The sequence below is a fragment of the Echiichthys vipera genome, assembly GCF_963691815.1.
Source record: "Echiichthys vipera genome assembly, chromosome: 5".
Lineage (NCBI taxonomy): Eukaryota > Metazoa > Chordata > Actinopteri > Perciformes > Trachinidae > Echiichthys > Echiichthys vipera.
Window position 1 is genome coordinate 13,068,366 of NC_139830.1, and position 24,284 is coordinate 13,092,649.

General features: G+C 39.5%; 2 protein-coding genes across 2 annotated transcripts; both read left to right on the forward strand.

Moving 5' to 3' along the window:
* Positions 1–3,416: 3,416 nt before the first annotated feature.
* ctsc (cathepsin C) lies at positions 3,417–10,917 on the forward strand. The gene is made up of 8 exons (XM_083913510.1): positions 3,417–3,703; positions 4,444–4,589; positions 5,501–5,655; positions 6,308–6,463; positions 6,880–6,998; positions 8,437–8,568; positions 8,904–9,136; positions 9,978–10,917. The coding sequence occupies exons 1-8, from the start codon at positions 3,544–3,546 to the stop codon at positions 10,242–10,244; spliced, it is 1,368 nt and encodes a 455-aa protein (XP_083769636.1). The 5' UTR covers positions 3,417–3,543; the 3' UTR covers positions 10,245–10,917.
* A 707-nt stretch (positions 10,918–11,624) lies between these two features.
* Positions 11,625–18,812, forward strand: rab38a (RAB38a, member RAS oncogene family; the record flags this gene model as incomplete). Its single annotated transcript, XM_083914061.1, has 3 exons — positions 11,625–11,826; positions 15,189–15,469; positions 18,121–18,812. The coding sequence occupies 3 exons, from the start codon at positions 11,625–11,627 to the stop codon at positions 18,274–18,276; spliced, it is 639 nt and encodes a 212-aa protein (XP_083770187.1). The 3' UTR covers positions 18,277–18,812.
* Positions 18,813–24,284: the final 5,472 nt, after the last annotated feature.

Below are 24,284 nucleotides of genomic sequence, written 5' to 3' on the forward strand. Positions count from 1 at the left end.
AGTTAAAGTCTTAAGATAAGGAACATGAGGGGTCGAATGGCTCTTAAACAGTATGTTAATAGAATTATAGGCTGTTTAGTCACAGATGTTAAGGTATTTAACAGCTTTGAATATGACTCAACCAGTCGGAACTGAGGACTGTTTCATAAATTACTTTTATCATTACAGTCATATTAATTTCATTAACTTATTCAATGTTTAAATTAGCATAAATGTAATCTTAAACTCTACAACATACAGGATTGATCGGGCCACAATGGTTGCTGCAGTTTTAAATAATGGATCTTTTTTAGTGTAGTAGGGAGTGAGTAACTGCAGAGAATACAAATAAGGGTAGAACAGATAAGATAACATAAGAAAATCCTTCAGTAATCCCACAGCTGGGAAATTTACAGTGTTTCAACGGCAAAGCGGATGTTATTTACACATTTATCAGTAAAAATACAAGATATAATCAATATGTAAACAGTAAAGGCGCAGTTAAAGCAGAATATAATAAGTAAACATTGATGAGGCATGCTTCTGCTCACACACATACTGTACTGTACACCTGTAAAGGCCCACACACTCATACACAGGCACCAGCATACACGCCTAAGCTGAAACGATTCGTTGATTTTATCATTTTTCAAGCAAAACTACTACTACTACTACTACTACTACGAATATTTTGTGGTTCATGCATCTCAAATGGGTTTTGCTGCCTTTTGTAAATTATTATCTTTGTGTTTTGGACTGTTTTTGGACTTGATAGGAAAAGTTGTCACATTACGCTCTTGGAAAAAGCAATTTACTTTTTTAAATGACACTTTAAAGCCAGAATAATTGAATAGGTGTGTTGCATAATGTCAGTATACATAAGGCAGAGTATGTTTGTGCGATTTTTTTTGAGACATGCACAGTAAATGAAACCACACGAGTCAGATGTATGGAGAGAACCAGCAAGGGGACGACAGACCGACAGACAGGGAGGAAAGAAACCAAAAAGGCATGACAGAAGAAAAGAGACAAAGAGAGAGAGATAGAGGAAGCCATGCAAGCAGGGAACAAATCTGCGGGTGCCAATATGGCAGAAGTGAAAGTCACTTGAGTTTTAATTTCCTGCCAGTGGAAGCGAGAAACAATATCAAGATTGAAACACGAGTTTCAATGAGTCACTCTCAGAGGGAGCTCAGTGGGTTCAGGCTGTTAACATTCATAACATCACCCCTCTGTCTCCCTTTATTTTGTGTTATTGCATAGGCACACGCAGTGCCATAAACGCAGTCACATACACATGTGTAATACACACATCATACACACACACACACTTCCACACAAACACAGTGTAATGGCACTAATGAGACTGCATGACTAATACCTCTTCACTTCCTTCTTCAGATGAGTGCTTATTATGGTCTGTCAAGGAGATGAGTCAGTCTATGTCATGGTTACTATGGTGATCAAAGCCTCCAGCACTTTCCTTAAGTGGCCGCTGGCAAAAATAAAGCTCTTTAACCCCTTTAACTACAGACCTATCAGGACACAATGTCACACACACACACACACACACACACACACACGCACGCACGCACGCACGCACGCACGCACGCACGCACGCACGCACGCACGCACGCACGCACGCACACACACACACACACACACACACACACACACACACACACACACACACACACACACACACACAAACAGCCAGGTTGACTCCCTGACTTCCCCCAGGAAACTATCGGCTATAACATTAGGCCATATAAAGAATATAAAGTGGCAAACAAGAACTAAACAGCAGAGTTAAAGAAAAAACAACAATAAATCAACAAGGTATTGTCCCATTTAGACAAACTAATGGAAGAGGGCACTTTTTTGGCTCAATCTAACACTCATGGATTGACCTCTGATCACCGTTAGACTCTAGCTTTTCCTAATGAGATATCATTCGGTCTTTCTGGCTCATCGCACAAGGCATCAATTCAATTGTGGGGATAAATGTGCACACTTTACATGCTCAGTGGTTCTCAGAGTTCTTCCCACCACACAAGCATGGACTTCATAGGCCTATAGTTATATAAGTGTAGGCTATGCGTAATTAATTTCATCCCGGTGCCATTAGGATGACCGTCCTGTTTTCTTTGCGAACTTGTGGGCCCGTAAAGCTTTTTGAGATGACATACTGGGATTCGAGGCTCTACAGAAACATGAACTTGAATAGAAGAGAGTAACCCTACGTCACCCCCTTGCCGGTGAAAACCAATGTGAAGACCTCAGTGTTATATAGGCGCTAATACACAAAACAGGAGTGAGTACTCAGTTTCTAAAAATAAATTGGATTACATTTGAGGAAATACAAGTATTTTTACATATTTATTGACAGGATGATTGCAGAATATGACAGATTTATGTCAAAAAGATGGCAGTGAGTGTGTGTCTAGGAGAGAGAAAGACAGTAGCCAACATTTCACCCTCATATAACCTTAGGTGGACAAAGCCTTAGCTGTTTGTTTTGTTTCACAGAGCTAAAGTAAAACAACAGGATATTAACGACAGAGAAAGGGATCTTTGCTGTAGGCCTGCATTACCTGGTGATTCAATAAGGTAGGAATAAATGTCTGGGTATGTCACCTCTGGCCACTGAGTGGGCTCATTTACCCACTTCTCTTTCAGTAAACTGGACAAACATTCCCTAACTCTTTCATTGGGTCATAATTTTGCTAATAGTTAATCCTATCTGAAGGCTCCTGGAGCAACCTGCATGTCTGCAGTGGCCACTACAGGTCTGATGACCACAGCGCAAAATGTTGATTGTGATATCGATAATGATAACAAAATAGTACTTTTCATTTTATCCATTTATTTTTAGAATACAGGTCTTACAAAAACTCATGGTATAGCTTCAAGATAAATGCATGTTATTTCTATTTTTGCTAATAGTGAACTAAAAATATCCCTAAAGCTAACATAATTAGCGGAAATTAAAAGGTCTCTCCACCATGTCCTCCACTGCACTCAGGTCTTTTCTCGCGTTTACTGCGCATGCGCCCAGCTGGCGGGTCATATGACAAGGAAAAAGAAACCAAAGAGCGACAGAGACAAAGGACGCTGGAGGACAAGAGAAGTAATGCTGTGTGTTTCCTTGTTCGCTGAATTCTCCTTATGACTGATTAGAAAGTGTGTTAATCTCATGGTAGGTTAAGTATGGCACGCTGATAGTTCGTTTATTTATAATTAAATGAATAAACACGAGATGAAGTTTTGTTACAATTATTATTTATTAGTATATTAGTAAAAATACACAAAGAAGATCGGTGTGGTTCAACGGTTGAGAACGTTAGCTACTCCGCTACTTCTGCGCATGCGCTGTGAGCGTTCTATCTTGACCGTTAGACGAATATGTTTTCTTTGTAAAAAAGTTTCAGCTCGCATAAATAGCGGACAGAGGACGGGTTAAGTTGAAGTGTGGCAGGTGGTGCTGATAAACAATCAAATATTTTCACAGAAGACGCGGTTCTGGCTGCGTAGTTCTTAAAGTGTGTGTTTGTGTTGACGAAGATGAGGCTGAGCGGTGTGGTAGCGTGTGTGTTCATGCTCTGGGTTGAAGGGTCCTGGGGGGACACACCGGCCAACTGCACCTACGAGGACCTGCTGGGGACATGGGAGTTTCAGGTGTCCAAAGCAGGACACGACAAGACCCTCAACTGCTCTGCTCAAGGTAAAGCTGCTCACATGCATCACGGGACTGATCAGAAGCAATGCAAGTTGTAGTTTCGTAATTGGGAAATCAGGTGACATGTTAGGGCCTGTAGAATTTAAGCTTCCAGTTCATCACTTCCTCCTTGTTTGACGTTATTACATAGGTTATACGGTTATCTGTATATAATTCAAAGTGCTTTACATCAAAGCATTGGAGAGAAACGCATACAATGACAATCAGATAGAAGAAAACAAGCAGACAAAATGTTTTTAGAAATATTTGTAAAATGCATACAAGTTACAGGGCAGTACAAGCAATGGATGGAATTGTTTTTATTCACTGGAAGGCAGCGGCAACCAGAAAAGTCTTTAGTCTTGGTTTAAAAGAGCTGAGAGTTGCAGCACCTGCAGTTTTCTGCAAGCTTGTTCCAAATATGTGGTGTGGGTTTGTTTCAATTGTGACCTTTCAAGGGCCTCCAGATGAAAATCACATTTGAGCAAACAGTGGTGCATATGTCCCTTTTTTTTTTTTATAAATAAAAATAATATATATCATGTATGAATCTGTAGCATACTGTAGTTTGAGTTTAATTCAAATTCTATCAGATTGTAATCTATATTCTCCTGCTCAATATTGTATTTGTAGGAGCATCGGGTTAATCTGTGTTGGGGACTGATGATGGGAAATGAATCTAAAAGTTGAATAATTTCCGGCCGTTAAACTCTTGTAACATTGTATATTGTGGTCTTCCTCCTCAGCTACAGGTGAGAGCACAGTAACAGTGACCCTAGAGAAACTGTCCGTAGCCTCAGACGAGCTGGGGAACACCGGCTTCTTCACCCTCATCTACAACCAGGGCTTTGAAGTGGTCATTAATGGGTACAAGTGGTTCGCCTTCTTCAAGGTAAAAGATGCACCTTGAAAATGCTTGCAACAAGCTAGTTCATAGAATAGAATTACTTTAATGATCCCAGACTGGGAAATTATTATGTTACAGCAGTAGTGGGTCAGTAAAATAAAATCCAATACATACAGTGCACAGTGTGCTATAAACATCAATAATATATACAACAAAACATGCAAAATATACTATAACCATAATAATAATAATACATACAACAAAACAGTAGAGAGACCAGAGTTCTGTCAGGCAGAGGTGAGAGAGTTATTATAAAAAGTGATGGATTGTGGCAGGAAAGATTTCCTGTATCTATTACTACGACAGCGAAGCTGAAGCAGCCATCTGGAGAAATTGCCCCGCTGTCTGACCAGTGTGAATTAGAGAGGGTATCCCATTCTTGCACTGTTCATCCTCCTTGAGATAGCCCAGTTGATCAAGAACTTCATGTCGTCAAAGTTCAACTCATCATTAAACAATTTCCCTGACATTAAAGGTTTAGTTTCACTATTACTTAATTTCCTCTCCCCTCATCTGAACTGATGGTATCTGGAAAATATGCATGTCTTTGGTACGCCTAGGCCAATCTGAAATTAGCTGGCAGCTATTTGAAAGTGGCTATATTAAAGGTTAATCTTTTAGTCATGTGTTCTTTGTCATCACTCACATGACACTGAGTTGAGGGAAGTGTCATAGCCCGTCTGTCTTCAACCCCACATATGATTTAGCCACGTCTAGTTCAACTTCCCCTTTTCCTGGACTTAACTTAGCTTAATGTAGTGATATTAGAAGAAGACAGAGATTTTGTTGTTTAATGCTGAATGTGCTGAAAAAAAGCTTACCTTTTATATGGAATAATCTTGAGTGTTTGCATAAAATGATACAACCCTAATCTGATCGTCTAATTACATTTTCAGTACACTGAAGTTGGCCCTAAGGTGACCAGCTACTGTGATCAGACCCTGCCAGGGTGGGTCCATGATGTACTGGGAAACAACTGGGCCTGTTTTGTGGGTAAGAGGGTGAAATCCCTTCAACCCCGAGTAGATTACAAACCAGTCCTCAGCAGCAGGTACGTATACTAGTGTTGGGCGACATGTTAAATCTTATCATAATGTGTATAGGCCACTGTTTAAATCACACAATGTCCTGTTGTATCTTTTTTAAAAGTTATAAACGTATCTACATGGTTTGATCAGCTCCCAGTCAGTCTGTGAGCTCAATTTATGATTCAGTAAATTTCTGCTGTCCGCTCAGATGTTGTCAGGCGGCTTTATGAGGAAGACAGTTTTCAATAGTGGGGGTTCCTGGTAAATTAATAAAATAAACTCAGAAACTGTATGGATATGTTCTTATGTTTTTTCCTTATTACAGTGAAATATATGACCTTACACCTTCTGAATTCAAGTTTCTCTCTTTCCCAGAGCTAAGTCTGTAGCTTAATTACCTCGTTAATTCATCAAACACACTCAAATAAAGTGAAATTATTTCAATAATTGGTATCCACTGTGTTGTCTGAGTTCCTCACAAAAAACAGTTAATGTACCATAAACTAATACACGTTTTCATTTATGGTTTTAGTATAAAATGTTTTTATTTTCACAGTCAAAATGTCTGTGTTCATCTTTTCTCTGAAGCATTGAGTCAACAAGTATTTTAGCAGACGTTCCCTTTAAAAAAAAAAAGAAGACAACCTGACATTTGTGCTTCATTTCACCCTCCAGACTGCTCCAGAAGCCGTACAAACACAACCTGGACTTCATTGATTCAATCAACTCTGTTCAGAAATCCTGGAAGGCTGTGGCCTATTCAGAGCACGAGGTGTACACTCTGAAGGAGCTGCAGTACCGAGCAGGCGGGCCCGCCTCCCGTATCCCTGTGTGAGTATTTACCTACATTTCTCATAATATACTCAAGGAAAAAAACGGGTTCATGTTAATTAATGTTACTATTAAAAGTAGTAAATGTGTGTGTTTGGTCTTAAAACTCCAAAGCCCATGGCACACAATATAAAATTCCCTTTTTTGAAAAAATACATAACAGCCTGCACACATGCCTGTACAGATAAGTCATTGAACACATACCAATCACACACAGTTTTCTTCCCTGCTGTTTCATCTGTGCAGCCTGAGTTGGAAATCTGATTTGTAGAGCTGCTTTTTATTTTTTTTTACTTTGGCACTTTCGTACCAACAGAAGTGGATATCATATCGTTTTGAGACCTGTTGTACTGATACTTTTTACCACTTTGCACGCAAAATGTCTAACATAAAGATCCCTTGTGATTTAACTTTAGCCGTGTTCGTCCTACGCCTGTGAAAGCTGACGTAGCCAAGATGGCGGCAAGTCTACCTGAGCATTGGGATTGGAGAAATGTTGATGGCGTTAACTTCGTCAGCCCTGTGCGAAACCAAGGTGACACTTAATTGCTCTCCTGCTGAAACCTTGAAGCTTAGTATTTTTTTTTTTACTCTTGAGTATTAAAAGTTAAAGACATCCAAAAAAAAAATCTAATTTAAAGGGATGGAGAAATAACTGTATTATACCTGAACACATGATATCAGAAATGTAAACAAAATGAATCCTAAGATTCGCAGGAGGCAGACAAAGATGTGCTTTTACACTTGAGCAGCTGTCAGTAAGGGCAGACGCTGAACAGCAGCTCACCAGCTCACCAGCTACTTAGTTTTCCTCTTGGCAGGCCTGGGTCTGCTTTCTGCTCTCTTCCTGTGTTTCTGCACTGCCTAGTGTGTGAGTGGAGAGATTATGCGTGCAGAGTAGATTGAGTATCTGAGAGGGCCTCTGTAGTGCCTGGTTTAAGGATCTGGAGAGAGCTGGAGAGTTTCAAGAGAAGCCCTTTAAGCCACTGGGCAGTGCTGCAGAGGTGTTTTGTTTTTTTTTCTTTATTGGTTCAAGTCAGGTGTATTTTGTAGTATGTTTTTGATGCAAGATGCATGTGTAACTGGCCAAATGAAATGTCCTGTGACAAACCGAAACTGACCACATCATAAAATATTATGACAGCAAAGTATTTTATTTCAATACACAATCTAACACCTTCTTAGTCTTAAGAGACCCAAGTCTTGGACCCAAATGAAAACTGTTCTCACTGTGTCACCCTGACTTGAATCATTACTACAATTAAACCACCCTGCAAATCCCCACAGCCTCTTTCTCTGACCTAATTTATTTCTGCAGAGCATTTCGATTAAGAACCTTATGTCTCACACTATTGATGGTAACCAGTGGCTTTAATCAGTGTACCTGTCTCTGTGCCTTGCTCCATTTTATTATGCATTACAACTAATGCGCAGAAGTATACTGGGGCAGGAACATTACAGAAAATGTGTTGCTGACTGACTGGTGTAATGTATTCTTGAACAAATGTGTTATTCAAGTGAACCGTTTCCAAATTATTAGGGTTTTATTTCATGGGTGTTGTAGCAGATAACATGTGCAGGTGTAACTACAATATATTTGGACAGTTTTGGTTGACAATGTCAGAGGTGTTGATCATAATGTCTATATTTGTATTATAATTGCCGCTGTAGAACCGCATTCTATTGAAAGGTGCTTCCAATGTACTACAATATATTTGGACAGTTTTGGTTGACAATGTCAGAGGTGTTGATCATGTCTATATTTTATCATAATTGCCGCTGTAGAACCGCATTATATTGAAAGGCGAAATACAATAGAAAAAGAAAATATTTTTAGTACTTCTTAATATAATGCTATCTAATACAATATCGGTTAAATTGTACAGGCAAGAAAAACTGAACATCACAAGGTTCACACAGTTAGGATTTATCTCCAAGCAGTGTGAGTGTAAATCTTTGATGTTCTGTTTCAGCATCATGTGGAAGCTGCTACTCCTTCGCGTCCATGGGAATGCTGGAAGCTCGTGTCCGAATTCTCACCAACAACAGCGAGACTCCCGTCCTCAGCCCGCAACAAGTGGTCTCCTGCTCTGAATATTCTCAAGGTAAACTAACTCTCAATCTGAAATCTTGCTTCCTGACCATATCGATTATCGATCAAAGTTAAAAAATGTATATTATGTACTTTTATATTGTGATAGATGATCTTAACCCTGGGAAGCCACCCTCCCTAATCAGAACAACTATTTTTTTTATGTGTTGGCTTTTTTTGGAAGGTGTATCAGGCATTTTCACTTCTTATTTTGACGAGTTCTGGAAAAAGCATCAGCTAATGTTTCCATCTTGGATCAAAAATAGATTTCACCCTTTTTTAAGAAAGTTCAGAAAACAATTTCTTTGAACAAACCAGGTGTAACATTCATCTCTCCTCCTTTTTAAGGTTGCGACGGCGGGTTCCCATACCTGATTGGGAAGTATGTGCAGGACTTCGGCATTGTGGAGGAGTCATGCTTTCCGTATATTGGAAAGGACTCTCCGTGTGGCGTTCCTCAAAACTGCGGCCGCATTTACGCCGCAGAATACTACTACGTTGGTGGATTTTATGGCGGCTGCAGTGAGAAGGCCATGATGTTGGAACTGGTAAAGAATGGACCCATTGGTGTGGCCTTCGAGGTAAAACAGAAGCACACTGTTTCCTAATTGCTATTCCTGTACACACAGTTTGTGTTCATTCAACAATTGTTTGTTTTTTTTGCCCTGTCAGTGCAATTTAGAGTTTGAATTAAGATTAACCTGTGTTGTCAGAAATTGCTGTTTAATCCTTCCCTTATTTAAGCCCAAATTCAGCTGCTGTGTCTTACAGAAATTCACTTTAACTTGACACAACTTTGTCTAATTATGTCCTCTGGACAAACTCAGTATTTGGAAAACTTTTCTACTGGAGATCTTGTTTTGCAAAAGCATCTTGGGGATCACTCTAAGAAGAAAAAGATATTCAGGCTATAAAATACCTTTCTGAAACAAGTTCATTGATTTTATTTTTAATTTGATATCATCCTGCCTTTTGGCTGTGTGCATAATAAAACAGTTGGCTGCAACTTCACAAGGCTGGTACATTTCAACCACTTGTGGGCTTAATGGTCAATGTTTGTTTTATTTCAAAGCGTATTTTTTTCCAATGTTAGTTGTTCTGATGTTAGTCCTATGTAACTGAGGTGCTCTTTGATTCAGGGGAGGTCGCTCATCTCAAAACACTATGTTTATCCCATGCAATATATCATGCTGTTCTCTTATATACTGCAAAACCTTTAAACTTTGAACTTTACTTGTATGTGCATCTTATAAAAGTTTCCGGTTAATTCACCATTTTTTATTTAAATTTTCCGTAAACTTTATTTTTTATTTTATGAAATGTATTTTATAATTTCTCTACAACTTAGTAAACTCTCCTGCTTAGTAGCTTGGATTTCATGCAAAATGTAACATTAAATGTATCATTCCTATCCTTCCACAGGTCTACCCTGACTTCATGCACTATAAGGAGGGCATCTACCACCACACAGGCCTCGCAGACCCCTTCAATCCCTTCGAGCTGACCAACCACGCAGTGCTGTTGGTGGGGTATGGTCGCTGCCACATGACCGGGCAGAAGTACTGGATCGTCAAGAACAGCTGGAGCACCGGCTGGGGCGAGGACGGCTATTTCCGAATCCGCCGGGGCGGAGACGAGTGCTCAATCGAGAGCATTGCAGTCGCAGCCAACCCCATCCCCAAACTGTAGAAGCTGTAAACTGAGGATGAAATGAACGAGTGGTTTTAACACCCAAGCCCTGTAAATGTGGTAAAACTAGACAATTATAATCAGAAATTGGTTAAAAGCATAAATGAGGACACAAAACTTCTATCTGGTTCATTTCTGAAAGTATCAGGGAAACAATTATTCTGCTCGTTTGATGCCGTGATCTAAGCATATCAGCATGCCATGTTGCTTTATAGTTTTTATTTTTTTGTTAAAATGTTTTCTGATTCAGCAATTACTGATTAGCTGTCTATGTGCTATTTGACTTCAAGCTGTAACTGCCAACACAAACTTGGAATCAAAATGCATCAGTATGCTCTGTGACAAATCATGAAGGGAAGTAACTTAATTTAAAGGGAGCTAGTTACTGAGGAGTAAGTGTATTGTGTTTGTCAGGTACAGGACCTTGATTATTTGACTCAGGGAAGCAAAACAGTGGAAAATTGTAATGTCTTTTGTCCTTGCATCAAAGTGAAACCGTGACTGCCATGTTTGTCTGTGGGACAATTTGTACCGATTCCCTGTGGAGCATTTCAAAGGGAATTCATAACCAATCAATAAAGGGATGTGACTGATTGTAGTGCCTTTTATTCTGGATTGCACTGTTTCTTGTTTACTTTTTTGAATTTGACAGAATAAAAGCTTTTCAAAATGACTGTTTTATGTGTGTCTGCGTGTGAAATAATATGCAACCCAATTTCCGATCAATATCCCTGAGATGTTGGATTTTATCTAAAAATACATATATTTATATATATGATTTGACTGATTGACAGCTTTCTCTCAAGCACTACAATATAAACAAAAATGCTTGGCAATGTTACAGCAAACAAGAGGCTGAAACAATAGAACTTGCTGTATACGGAGATGAAGGATGAATATAAAAAGGTTGCATTACTGACTCAACCTTGTGTGGGTAAATCTTCGTTTAATTTGCTGACTTACACTGATGGAAAGTGCATTTGTGAGGCACTTGCACTTGAGTATTTCCATTTAATGCTACTACTTTACTTAAGAAGTCTTAATAGCCTATTTCCACTACATGCTCACTTAAATTTAAAGTGCGTATCCTCTCCGGCTGGGGTGTTTTAAATACATCCCGGCAGTCCCAGGCAGCTCCCCTGCGTGAGTCACAAGGTCCAAACGTCTCTGCTCCACTTCCCCTCTGTGTGCCAGGGCCAGGGCGTACCTAACCACCCCTTTCTCTTGCTTCGCCACTCAACTCATTTCCCAACTCTGCTCACTTCTCTCCGCGCTGTCCTGACCTGTGTCCTGCGTCCTGCGCTGTTTCCCCCCTTTCATTCCCCCGGTCCTCTCTATTCACGGTGGATTCATGCTCAGCTCTCGCCCTCCTCGGTCGCCATGCAGAACAACCTCAACAAGGAGCATCTCTATAAGATTCTTGTGATAGGGGACCTCGGGGTCGGCAAGACCAGCATCATCAAGCGGTATGTCCATCACAACTTCAGCCCCAACTACCGAGCCACCATCGGGGTTGACTTCGCACTCAAAGTCCTCAACTGGGACCAGGAGACGGTGCGCCTCCAGCTGTGGGACATCGCAGGTACAGTCCAACTTTTACGCATGGATCACACGCAAAAGTAGATTTTTTTTAAATGGAAAATGTGATAAAGTTACTCATTCCTAGGTGGTTTCTGTGACTTACTTCCATTTGACACAAACATATTTTTAAAGTGAGCCACAACCAAGCAGAACAGCAGATTTTTTTTAGAATAACAAATGTATTAGACATTTGTAGGATTTATTTTTTAAAAGATAAAGGAAACACTGGTCAAATGGAGAAAGAATGCATTGTCTTTCAGTAAAGGCAACACATTGTTTCAAGTCTAGTTTGGAGGCCTGAGAGAGAAAATGGATGACTAAATAATGATGTATTTTAAATACAGTGATACTATTAAAAATAATAATAATAATAATAATAAAGACAGCCCCCAGAGAGCATGAGAGCATTCCTTCACAGTTGGTAGAATTAAATTGGTAGAATAAGAATAAATAATTTCCAACTGGGATTATTAAAGTATTTTTTATTCTGATTCTGATCATCCAGGGTTAATATTCCTTATGTGTATCAGCTGACCTTTTGTCATTACTCACTTCAAATCGCTTGGCAACGCATTTCTGCAATTACATGTTTATTTACAGGGAACACACACACATCCAGAGAAGTTATGAAACAGATAAACCCACATGCCAGAATCACGTGGGTCATGAATAGTATTACATATAACCTTACTTATTATACTTTCATAAACAAAATGTAGTTAAAGCTGCTTCATTCTAGGGCAGTGTAGTGGTGGTTTTAATTATTTTATAAGGCAAAGATTAAATTAATGTGACTCGTGAATTCAAATAGACTCATTCAATATATAACAGTAATTTTGTCTTGCCTCCAGTGGCTCCTCATCTCTTCTCTATCTCTGCCATCTGCTGAACTGTGTGACATTCCCCAACTGTAGGACCCTGTATCATTTGTCATATGTTTTTTTAAATGTGGTACTATTTGGTATGCATTTACAGAGGTTTAGATGTGACTCGCCCATGCAGACCTAGAGAGCTGAGCAGTCTGTTTGATAATGAAATAGAGAATATCGTATGTGAAAAGGAGACATTATGATATTTCAGCTCAGTCAGTATCTGAATGCCTTGATTGCCTTCGACAAACAGAAATAATGAAGACTTTTGAGCGTGGTGCTGTTGAGTAAGATAACACACCTAAAGGCTACAGCGGTCTCATCTCACATGAGTGTCGGCTGAGGTTTAGAAGAATCCTCTGACCTGCTGCTCTCTCCCCTTCTGTGCGCCCTCTCCGGTAAGCGCAAGCAGTCATGTGTCTCAAACTCATGTGAGGGAGATTTGAGGCCCAAGCTCTTGTATACAGAAAGCTTTTATTGTGAACTAATGATGAGTGTCTCCCCCAGAGAAAACTGCCATCTATCTGTACTGTACGTGCTCCAAGAACGTGAAAGCCTCGAGATGGAAGCTCTGCATAGTCTGTCCATTATTAGAATACAATATCATATGTTTTCATCCATTTAGTTTGGCACAAAGAAGGGACATTTGAAGATTATGTGTAAAAAACAAATTAAAACAAATATGTAGATTAAATGTCCTTTAAAAAAATATTATTTTTGCATCTGGCAATTTACTTTATCCATCACTGCTATGGATTTGTTTGGGGATTTGACGGTGGGCTGAAGTTTTCTCATGCCACAAATGGGATAAATCACTTCCCAAGACAAGCTATAAACAAGCTATAACTTCAACCATTCTATTTCTGACTGCTGTTTTTATATGACCAGGGCTGACAGGGTGACGTGGCTATATATATATATATATATATATTCAAGGGATTGGCGGTTCAATTCCTAGCTCCTCTGGCCCGCATGTTTACTGGGCATGGGTGCGTGAATTTGGTGTGAATGGTTACATTAGATTAGATTAGATGTCCACTGCCATCAGTGTGAATGTGACAAGTAGTGTGAAAGCACCTTGAGGTGCTATATACAGTAAGTACAAGTCCATTTACCAATACTTTTTAAGGTCTATGGCTCCCAACTATTGAAGCCCTCAATACTTACTTTTTAATCAGCTTCTCATCAGCACCATAGTCCTACGAGAACACACGATTTTCTGCCGAAGCTAAACATTTTACTGTAAAATTACTGTATTTATGCATTTGTCTATGTTCTTTTCATCATTTTGTTGTTGGAAAGACTCAGTTTCAGAAAGGTGATGTCATGTAAACCTGTGCACCAATCAGGATTTAACAGCATTTGAATCAAGGGATGCTTGGAGTGGTGGCCTATTTCCATGTCACTGATGCATTATTATATAATGTTGGCATCACCGTAGGGGCTGTGTAGGATAATACTAGATTTTTATGGGGATAGAACAAAGGTTAAAGAGATGTAATTCAAATCTGATCAAACTACACCCACACAGTCCCAATGAAGCAGATTAGCAGAGTTTTAACTGTTAATGTCATCACAAGGTTGTCTTTTACTGAACTTTAATGTGAATTATTGCATATTTAGTCAATAATATTTAATGTTATAGAGAAATGCTTACGTTTGAAACCAGTTGTTTTTAGCATTTTCATTAGATAATTGCCCAGAAAACTATTTGAGTTGGCTTACATAGAAAGCTGTAAATATATTTTTTTACTTGGTATATACGGTAATTCTATACTATGATACTAATATAAGGTTATATATATATATATAAGGTTATATATACAGTATATACCTGTATACATAACCATGTCCTTGAGCGAGCCATCCTCCCAGCTGTTGTAGTCTGACCCTGTGCTCTGATCCACCTGTGTAGGAGAGCACGTGAATGCAAATGTTCCCATGGGACTCAACACAGTAGCATGTAAATAAATATCGACTCCTTTCTTCTTTGCCACAGGGCAAACTGCTTTTGAGGTTTTTGGTTCAGTCCACAATGTGAAAATGTTTTGCCCGCAAGCTGAACTGTGAAGCTGGTACTGATAGTGCTCCAGCAGACATTATGGATGGGAAAAATCAGTGTGGATACAGCATTCCTACAGAGCTTATCAAATTAATTTTACCCTCAGGAATTTCTACAGTTCACAGGCGGGCAGGCAGACACACACACACACACACTCTCACACACACACATTTACACACATCATGCCTCTGTCTGTGTCTACATCTTATGTAGTGTTTGAGAGAGGAGGTGAGGCATGTTGGGAATGCTTGCATGGTGGCACGTATGAGACGCCTGTGATAAAATGAGTAAATCGGATCATTCACGCCTCTGTTTGCTGCTCAGGTGACCCCGCATCCCCTGCAGCGTTTTTGGTGCCATCCTTTAGCTCCTCACCCTATTCATTTCCTTTGCACGTAAACATCTATGTCCTTGTCCATGTGTGTCTTCCAGGTCAGGAGAGGTTTGGCAACATGACCCGTGTGTACTACCGCGAGGCCATGGGCGCCTTCATTGTGTTTGACGTCACAAGACCCGCCTCCTTTGAGGCTGTCACCAAATGGAAGGAGGACTTGGATTCCAAACTGACACTTGCCAATGGGAAAAATGTAGCCACTGTGCTTTTGGCTAATAAATGTGACCAGGGCCGAGACGTACTGACCAATAATGGAATAAAGATGGAGCAGTTCTGCGAGGAGAACGGCTTTGTGGGATGGTACGAGACGTCTGCTAAGGTGAGAATGATGTAACACACATATAAATACCTTGAGAAACATCTGACTCCCTACCCACTCGACTACATCAGACCCAACACCTGATTGTCCTGTGGAGATGTTTCCATAGAGGCACAGAAATCCTTTAAAAGTGCTGCGTTTATCAGAGTCTCAGTCTCAGCCTCATTGAGGTGGACAGGAATGAAATAATGTGGTGAGTGAATTGCAACGTGAGATGAGCTGAGGATTCACCCACCTACACACTGAGACAACTCAAATACCAAACTAATGTGGAACAGGAATCTCACAGCTGGATGGTAATGGAGGAAAATAGGCCTAGACGTACTTGCGCGCACACACAAAAACACACACATACCAGTTATCTATATGCAGCACAGATAACTGCAGTCAAATTCCACCAAAATATCTTTTTAAATTAATTTTAATCTGTGGAAGTGACATTCAAATTAGTAAAAAGTCATTACAAAAAATCCTGGATTCACACAAAATATTTTTTTCCACTTCTTCAGTTCACCTATAGGCTTTGCACCAAACATCATACCCTTGAGGCAACAAGGAGAAATAGGAAACTGGAAAAAGTGGCGGTGACCAACAATAACTGCTGCAATGATAAAGATGGCTGAGATAGAATTCAAGCTGTTGAAATCAAGGAAGTAAACTGGTAAAGGATTTAAAGGAGGTTTAGGAGAAATTGTAAATAGTCACCCAGTGTCAGCTGGTATATGAAAAATACATAGTAGTCTGAAGACCATACAGATATTTGTTTTTTGTTTTTGCAGTGTGCATCTTGATGTCTCAAGTGTAATTTGCACAAGAAAGTTTACAGTTTCCTTTTAAGCACAATCAGTGTATTGAGTCTTTAATATACTATATATATATGGGGATGATCTCTGACTTTCTCCGAGCCTCCTGTCAAATAACCTGCCAGAAGGATTATTTCAAACTTTTTTTCTTAAACAACGCTGCACATGTAGGTGTTTGTTCCTGATCTTACAGTGAGAACGATAGAACATGACGTAGCACACGGAGGGGTTTGTGTGTATGTGAGAAAGTCAGGGTGCTGCAGATGGCAGCATGTCACATCCTACTGAGCACACTGTTAGATCTTATGAATATTTAGTATTTCTACTGCTGTGTGCATGTTGTGTGTGTGTGTGTGTGTGTGTGTGTGTGTGTGTGTGTGTGTGTGTGTGTGTGTGTGTGTGTGTGTGTGTGTGTGTGTGTGTATGTGCGTGTGTGTGTCTGTGTGTGTGTGTGTGTGTGTGTGTGTGTGTGTGTGTGTGTGTGTGTGTGTGTGTGTGTGTGTGTGTGTGTGTGTGTGTGTGTGTGTGTGTGCGTGTGTGTGTGCGCGTGTGCGTATCTCATCAATACTCACTGCTGGTCCTCTCCTGTGGGCCATTTCTCTAGTTTACTCAGCCTTCAGCTCTGGTCCAAGATGCTCTTAATCTTCTGTAAAGGTGCTGTCTAATCTTTCGGCGCTGCGGAGAATGGATATTCTGCATTTGTGTTTCACTTTGACTGGTAGAATAAGTTTGTAAAGCTTAGCTCTATAATGATGGATGTAATAATTTCATAAATCCTGCCACATTGTGTAAGAAGCATACCATAAAATCACAACACGTTCCAAACTATTGTTGTATGTCATGTCTTTCTCTGCACCCTGCTTCGTTTTTGTATCTTATTAAGGAACAAATCACTCAAAATACCTTTTAATAATGGAATAATAAATAAATGCAGAAAAATTCACATGTGCAGTGGTGCAAAAATACAGCGTAAAGCTGAAGGTAATTCAATTTTACAAGGGGACGAGAATAGAATAGAATGAGTGGCTCCTCAGGCATTTATTTCTGTCAGACAAAAGTCATTCTGTTGTTAGTTGTTAGTACTGTTTATTACATTCTATATGTTTTTATTGACACAGCTTTTATATTCTCCTGTTAACACCAAATCAAAGCTATGTCACAGAAAACACACTTTCATGTAATTCAGTAACTAAGAAACTTTTTTGATATATTTTGTTTGATCTTGTGAGATATAATGAATTATTAACTTAATTGTGAGTTTCAATATGTATACTGCTATTGTACGTGAGTGTCTGCGTTGGGTCTTTATGTGACTTGCCTTTTTGTTACTGTGAGTTTAACCTACCCGTCTACAAGAATGTGAAATTTCAATAGATTCAAGTTCAGAATAATTTCTTATATTGTGCATGTAGACGTTCTTTAGAAATATTGAACTATTTTTGGTTATTTTCTGTATTTCTCAAACTCCAGTGTTATTGTTTAAATCCCAAATTCAGATATTTTTCACGTGTGTTTGTGTGTAAAGGGGGGATGAGGTTGTATTGCCATTTGTCAGACCACAGGTAGCAGCTGGGAAGAAATGTATGTAAAACTCCCTTTTCAGTTTGCTTTGACATTACTGCTGCTGGCTACTGTGTCATCCATCCAGTCCCTTTAGTAACGGCCCATTTGTTTCACTCACCTGCTCTGACGGGTTTTGCTTGCCTCACTTGTTTTATTACCTTTCATGAAAATGTTTGTATTAATCAGTTCCTCTTGTCTCCTCCTCTCTGTTCTTCCTGACCTTTTCATACTCCTAATATCTCTCTCTCTTCTATGCGTCCCTTCTACATTTTGCTCTCTTTTCAGGAAAACATCAACATCGACGAAGCGGCTAACTGTTTGGTGAAACACATCATTGCCAGTGAGAATGACATGCTCCAATCAGAAGTCCCTGACACCATCAAACCCCAGTTAGAGAACGACAAAGGCGGGACATGCGCCTCCTGCTTCAGATCCCAGTAACTGTCCTTTTTGTATTCTCATCACACACAAAGTTGAGACAGAAGGAGAGCTACTCTGGGTGTTTTTTTAGGAAGCATGTATGGGTTCCAATTCTTTTCCTGTATGGTAGCTTGGGTGGACGGGTGAGTGAGTGGATGACAGACAGGCAGCTGGCTCAAGAAATGGAGACAGAAAGAAAGATGGATGCAGCTGTGTGCATTTGTCAAAGGCAAGGTCACCCTGTGTGTGTGACTTCAAGCCACTTTGGTTGCCATGGAGACACAGTTAATGAAGAAAATACACACAACGATTGCAGCAAAAATCACAGTATTTCTGTGTAAAGGTGAATGGAGTTAATCTCTATTTAGAAAACCCATTGATTGTCTTTCTCTCTTGAGTCTGAGTTTGTCTCACATGTCATTTTGGCCTGACAAGAAGCGAATTTATGTGTAGTGTTCCTCAAGATATCCAAAGCAACCATGTTAATGTGAGATTATATTCATGTTTTAACGTGACTTTTCTAATACAAACCATTTTATTTAATGTCTTCAATAGATATATATTCAACACATGTTTTATTTATAAGTGCACTTAAAGGTACAATATGTAGGACGACCTTAATTTTCATCCCTGAGGTAGAATAACACTAATTTCCATGGCAACGTATTGAAAATACTATGACAAACATTGTGTGGTAAAGAATGACGTGTTAAAGCAATAATAAAGTCTATTGTTTCCATCTTAATTCAATGGTTTTATATTCAATTTATATTTCACTGTTCAATATTTGTAATATTTGTAATATTTGTAATTATGGGATTAATGTGTACATACATATATGTACATATATATATATATATATATATATATATGTACATGTATATATTATGTACAATATTTGGATATATATCCAAATATTGTACATAATATATACATTATAATGAGACAGATTATAGAACCAAAGATGTATCCAGTTTTCAACATGTTCACATGAATAAACCCTAACTTTACTGACATATCTATATCTGGATGTGGTTTTATATTATATTCTGCACACCCAGGTGTTTTCACTCTGGCTGATTAGACCATAAATGGTAAAGGTGTAATAGTCCCGCTCCAACAGGTGCAACCAATTAACAGGAGAGTAAGAGAGCTGTCAATGGTCTAATCAGGCAACAGAAGTGGAAACACCTGGGTAAGTGGACAATTAGCATCAGTTTCTCTATTAGACAGTAGACTAACATTGAAGAACTTGTAAGAATGTTCGGAAGATTTTGTGTTTATGTTTTAATGTTGATTAAGTACATTTGTTTTAAGAAAGCCGGTTTCACTCTCCTCCATGTCTGTGCCCCCATAAACAGTAGATACAGATATTTTGTTACAAGTCAACAACATATATTTATGGGGCTCTAGAGGAGAACATCTTAGTGGCAGATCGTGTGTTTTAGGGTTGTGACCGTTATGCTCCCCCTGTTATTTTTCCCGGCTAAATCATTTGCAAGCTTTCAGCTGCCACAATCAGGCAAAATGTGTTTTTTTCCAGCCTTTTTATGAAACAAATTTTTACTTTTTGCAACAGCAGTTTCATAACCAATGAGGTTAGATGCCCATTGAATATCTGGTTAAGTAATGCACTGTTGTCAAAATCATTCACTGTTACAATTAGTTAACATGCAACATGATTTGTGCTCAAAGCTACATACTTATAGCTGGACATGATACATAAATAGTGCATTATTTTTAGAAGACAGCAACATATGGAATCAGAGCATAACCAATGGATGCAGTTCAAACATCTTCTGGCACTGAACCACATCAATTATTTCCAGTGCTATGTCTCTCTTTTTAAGACAATTCAGGCTCATGGAGAAACATTCATTCGTTCTTCTTAGAAGGGGATTATGGTTTTCTCACAGTATGTGTTACCAGTCACTCCCGCTAATATGCTGAAAATCCCATTTTCAGATTCCAGTTTAAACATTCTTGTTTGTTGATTTATTTTCCTCTGTGGCCTCTGACCTGCCATGTGACTGCAGCCAGCCAGCATTACCTTCATATACCACTGTAGAGATCCATTGGACTGAATCTGAAAATACAAGATCAAGGTCAATTTTTTTTTGTCATATACATATTAGTACAGAGTACCACAGCAATGAAATACAGCGTGCCTTAGTAAGCAAGAATAAAACTAACAAAGTGCGGTTTGAGAGATGCTTGTAGCATGTCGCCATATGTCTGTGCCATCTTGACAATATATTCAGTTTACAGTTTACAATACAGATTTGAAGGTCATGACATACTGTACATTCAACGCCTTGGTATTGACAAGCTTCCGGTTGAGACTTTTGGCTTTGAGAGCAATCACAGAAAGATGATATATACTATATACTATATTTAATCATATAAGTGCGGGGAGTGATGAGGTTAGAGGTCATGTTTAGCTGTTGCAATAAACATTTAAAATGTGGGTCGTCTAACTGAACTACCTGTTAATCAGGGCAAATATCGTTTGTCTCTCCCAGTCCTCTCCTTTATCCTGCCTCAGACAGACACTCCGCCTAATTAACACCCTCAGATGATAACATTTTGGAGCCTCGTTTTAACACTGTGGTTTCTTTCCATCCCAGTGAGAGAAAGACACAACCGACTATTTAGCAGAGTCTCTGTTGGATATTGGTTTAGACGAGAGGGCATGTGCTTGAGAAAGACGGTGCCATTCTCTAATTTGTTGGATTGGATCTGATTTTCAGCATTGAGGTAGAGGGAGCAGGGACACAAGTTATGTGGGAATTTTCCTCTGCTGCGTATGTCAGAAGCTGCCCCCTTCTCTGTACACCCACACAGGCACCCTGCTTACACATACTGAATCACACAGACACACACAGACACACACAGACACACAGACACACACACACACACACACACACACACACACACACACACACATACACACACACGCAGATGATCAGAAGATTTCACAGATTTATCTCTCGCTCTTTGCTGGTCTCTACGGAAACAGGCTGCAGAGAGAGAGCGATAGTTTCATTTCTTTTTACTTACAGGCCCTGTCCTTGTAGTTCTTTCAGATTACTTTGCCATACCAGTGGAAGAAGAACAAAATGAGAGAAAGAGAGAGAGAGAGAGAGAGACAGACAGACAGACGAGAGAGAGAGAGAGAGAGAGAGAGAGGAAACCACAACAAGGGACTTAAATCACAAGACTTCTCAGTCATACAGGATAAGGAGGAAATAAGCTGCACGTGATTTCAGGATGACTTAGAAATGCTTTCCTCTCTCTCTCTCTCTCTCTCTCTCTCTCTCTCTCTCTCTCTCTCTCACACACACACACACACACACACACAAACACCTTGACTTAAATCCTTACATGTGGACAGTGCCATCAAATTATTATGTTGTAAAGGTTCTCTGTGTAACTTTCAGAAAACACTGGTGGCCGTTAGTGAACTGAAGTAAGCATCCCGTTGCTTGCGCCCACTTGCTAGCATACTTGTTAGCGGCAAGCGAGTACCAACCAAAACAGTGAGGCTGAATATAATTGACCGGCATCATGTTGGTATAATGATGTAAAATAAATTAGTATCATATTTGCAACAATATTAGCTTGCTGTTTTCTGTTTACCATCAGCCAGCTCAAGCAAGCAAGCTAACGTTAGCCACCTAGCTGTAACTTACTATGCTGCATGGATCTAGTTTTGCTAGCTTTGTAATGTTAGCTGAAAAGGTCATTTGCTAGCTGCGAGCTGCAATAGCAAGCAAGCAAACATTAGCTGACATTGCCGAAACCCCAGCACTTGGGGATATAACAACCTTTTTGCCCATTGGCAATAAAAACAACTGATACATGTGAAAAGTTACCCACAGGGCCTTTAAATGTTTGCAATATCTTCAGCTTGAGTTTGCGGGTATTTCTTTTCAAGAACCAACATTGTAAGAAGAAATACTTTGAAAAATCACTCTTTGAAGATAAATGGTATTAATTATGCAGCTTTGATACATAAGTAGAAATTATAAAATGCTATGAGTGCAACAATAAAACTGCCTCACTGAAGTGGAGTTCAGTTGCAGTGTTACTTTATTGTCGATAAACATTGAGAGAGGTGTTGGAAGTGGAGGCTGTGGCAGGCGTACTGGCTGTGAATTAAACACCCGGTAAAATGGAATCGATAGCAGGAGCCAGGGGAGACTGGATGAATGGAAATAGCTGCTGCACCTTAAACTTTGATCGATATGTGTGAGGGTTTGTCTCTGTGTGCGTCTACATGTACTCTATGTGTGTGTGTGAGTGTGTGAGAGAGAGAGAGAGAGAGCGAGACCGAAGTCTAAGGAAGTTTTAAATGGAGTGCTATGTGGGATTTTAAAAGCCTCTAGTCTAAGTCTAGATGACTCACCATTCACAACCAGCTTGGCCGGAGAGAGAATCCGCTTCAGTACCAGACCCAGGTAAATCCCACACATAAACGTTCTATTGATTACACTTGAGGATTTGTTTACACTTGCAGCAGTGACACAGTTGTGTAGGATGTGATATTGTTTGTACATTTCTGCCACCAATACCAGCTGTTGCACTTTCAGATCCAATGGCAATTACGAGCCTGTTGTATGAAAGGAGTGTTTTGTCTGTTTTTCAGAAGATAATTAAAATGTTAATGCAAATTAGTTGATATTTCCTTAGACAATAGTTTCTTGCGTAGCAGTTAGGCCTAGTATTTGATTCATCAAAACTGGTATTGCTAAAATTAGACTGAAACAATGAAATGATTCAAACATTTGGGAAGGATACTAGAGTGTTTATGTAACAGTATTACCTCTTGTAAATGGACCTGTTCTTACTGTATATAGTGCCTTTTCTAGTCTTCCAACCATTCAAGGCGCTTTTGCTACTTGCCTCATTCACCCTTTGATACACACATTCATACTGTGATAGCATCTGCTTGGCAGGAACTAATCTATTCTCCGGGAGCAATTTGGGTCAGTGTCTTGCCCAAGGACACTTCAGCAGGCGGACTGCAGGAGGACTGAATTGCCGATCTTCCAATTAGTGGACGGTCCGCTCTACCTCCTGAGCCACATCCACCTGTCTTAATGTTGGAGATCTCCTCTTGAACTCATTAACACAAAAAGAAAAGACTAGTTAAAGGATTATGGACATAATCAAAACTAGAGTATTTTCCAGTAACTATCATTTCTATTGTGTGCCTTTTCTGCCCTCTGATGGACTGAGAATTCAGAAGCAAAGGCTGTTAAAGATGTGATGTGCTGCCAGCTGGGCTAAAACTGAATAATGTACCCTGACCTGACTGAGAGGAAAGGTTGTTCAGACAGCAAAGAACAGCCCGCCAGGTTTTTTTTTGTGTCAACCACCCCCAGGAAAAAAAATGTGCTGGGAGATCTAAAGAGGGCAAATGTACAGTGTGTCTCTCTCTAAGCCAGACGGAGATCCCACACAGTAACTTCACTAAGCACTATACTGTATGTTCCAAAGAACAAGTCAAAGCTCAAGATGGAAAGAGTGTAGCCAGGTCCCCCTTATACATGTGATGAAGTTTGACTACTTTTCTATAGTCACAATAGGATTTAGGTGTTTTTTTTTCAAAACTATATTGCTGATGAAGCAGTGATTAACATTAGTGAACAACTGAAAGAAACACAATCTTTTTTAACCACTGAGAGAAAACACAGGTCTCAAATTTCAATACCAGGCCTACGCCACAAGGACTGGCCTCCTTGTGTTTCAACAGTACACATTATGAAAGGAAAAGGAGATAAATGCCACCATCTATTGTTACAATAAAAGACTGATCTTTTTTATGTTAGAAACTTTAGAATGGTAATGATTTTCACTTCACAGTTTTCAGTAAGATGGTTGCTATTAATTCACTTTACATGCATAAAACTACAGGTCATTACATATATTCAGGTTCACACAGTATGCTGGAATGTACACAACAACGAATACTAGTTTTACCGACTCATCACAGAAAGATTAGTATACAATTAAATCCCTGCCTG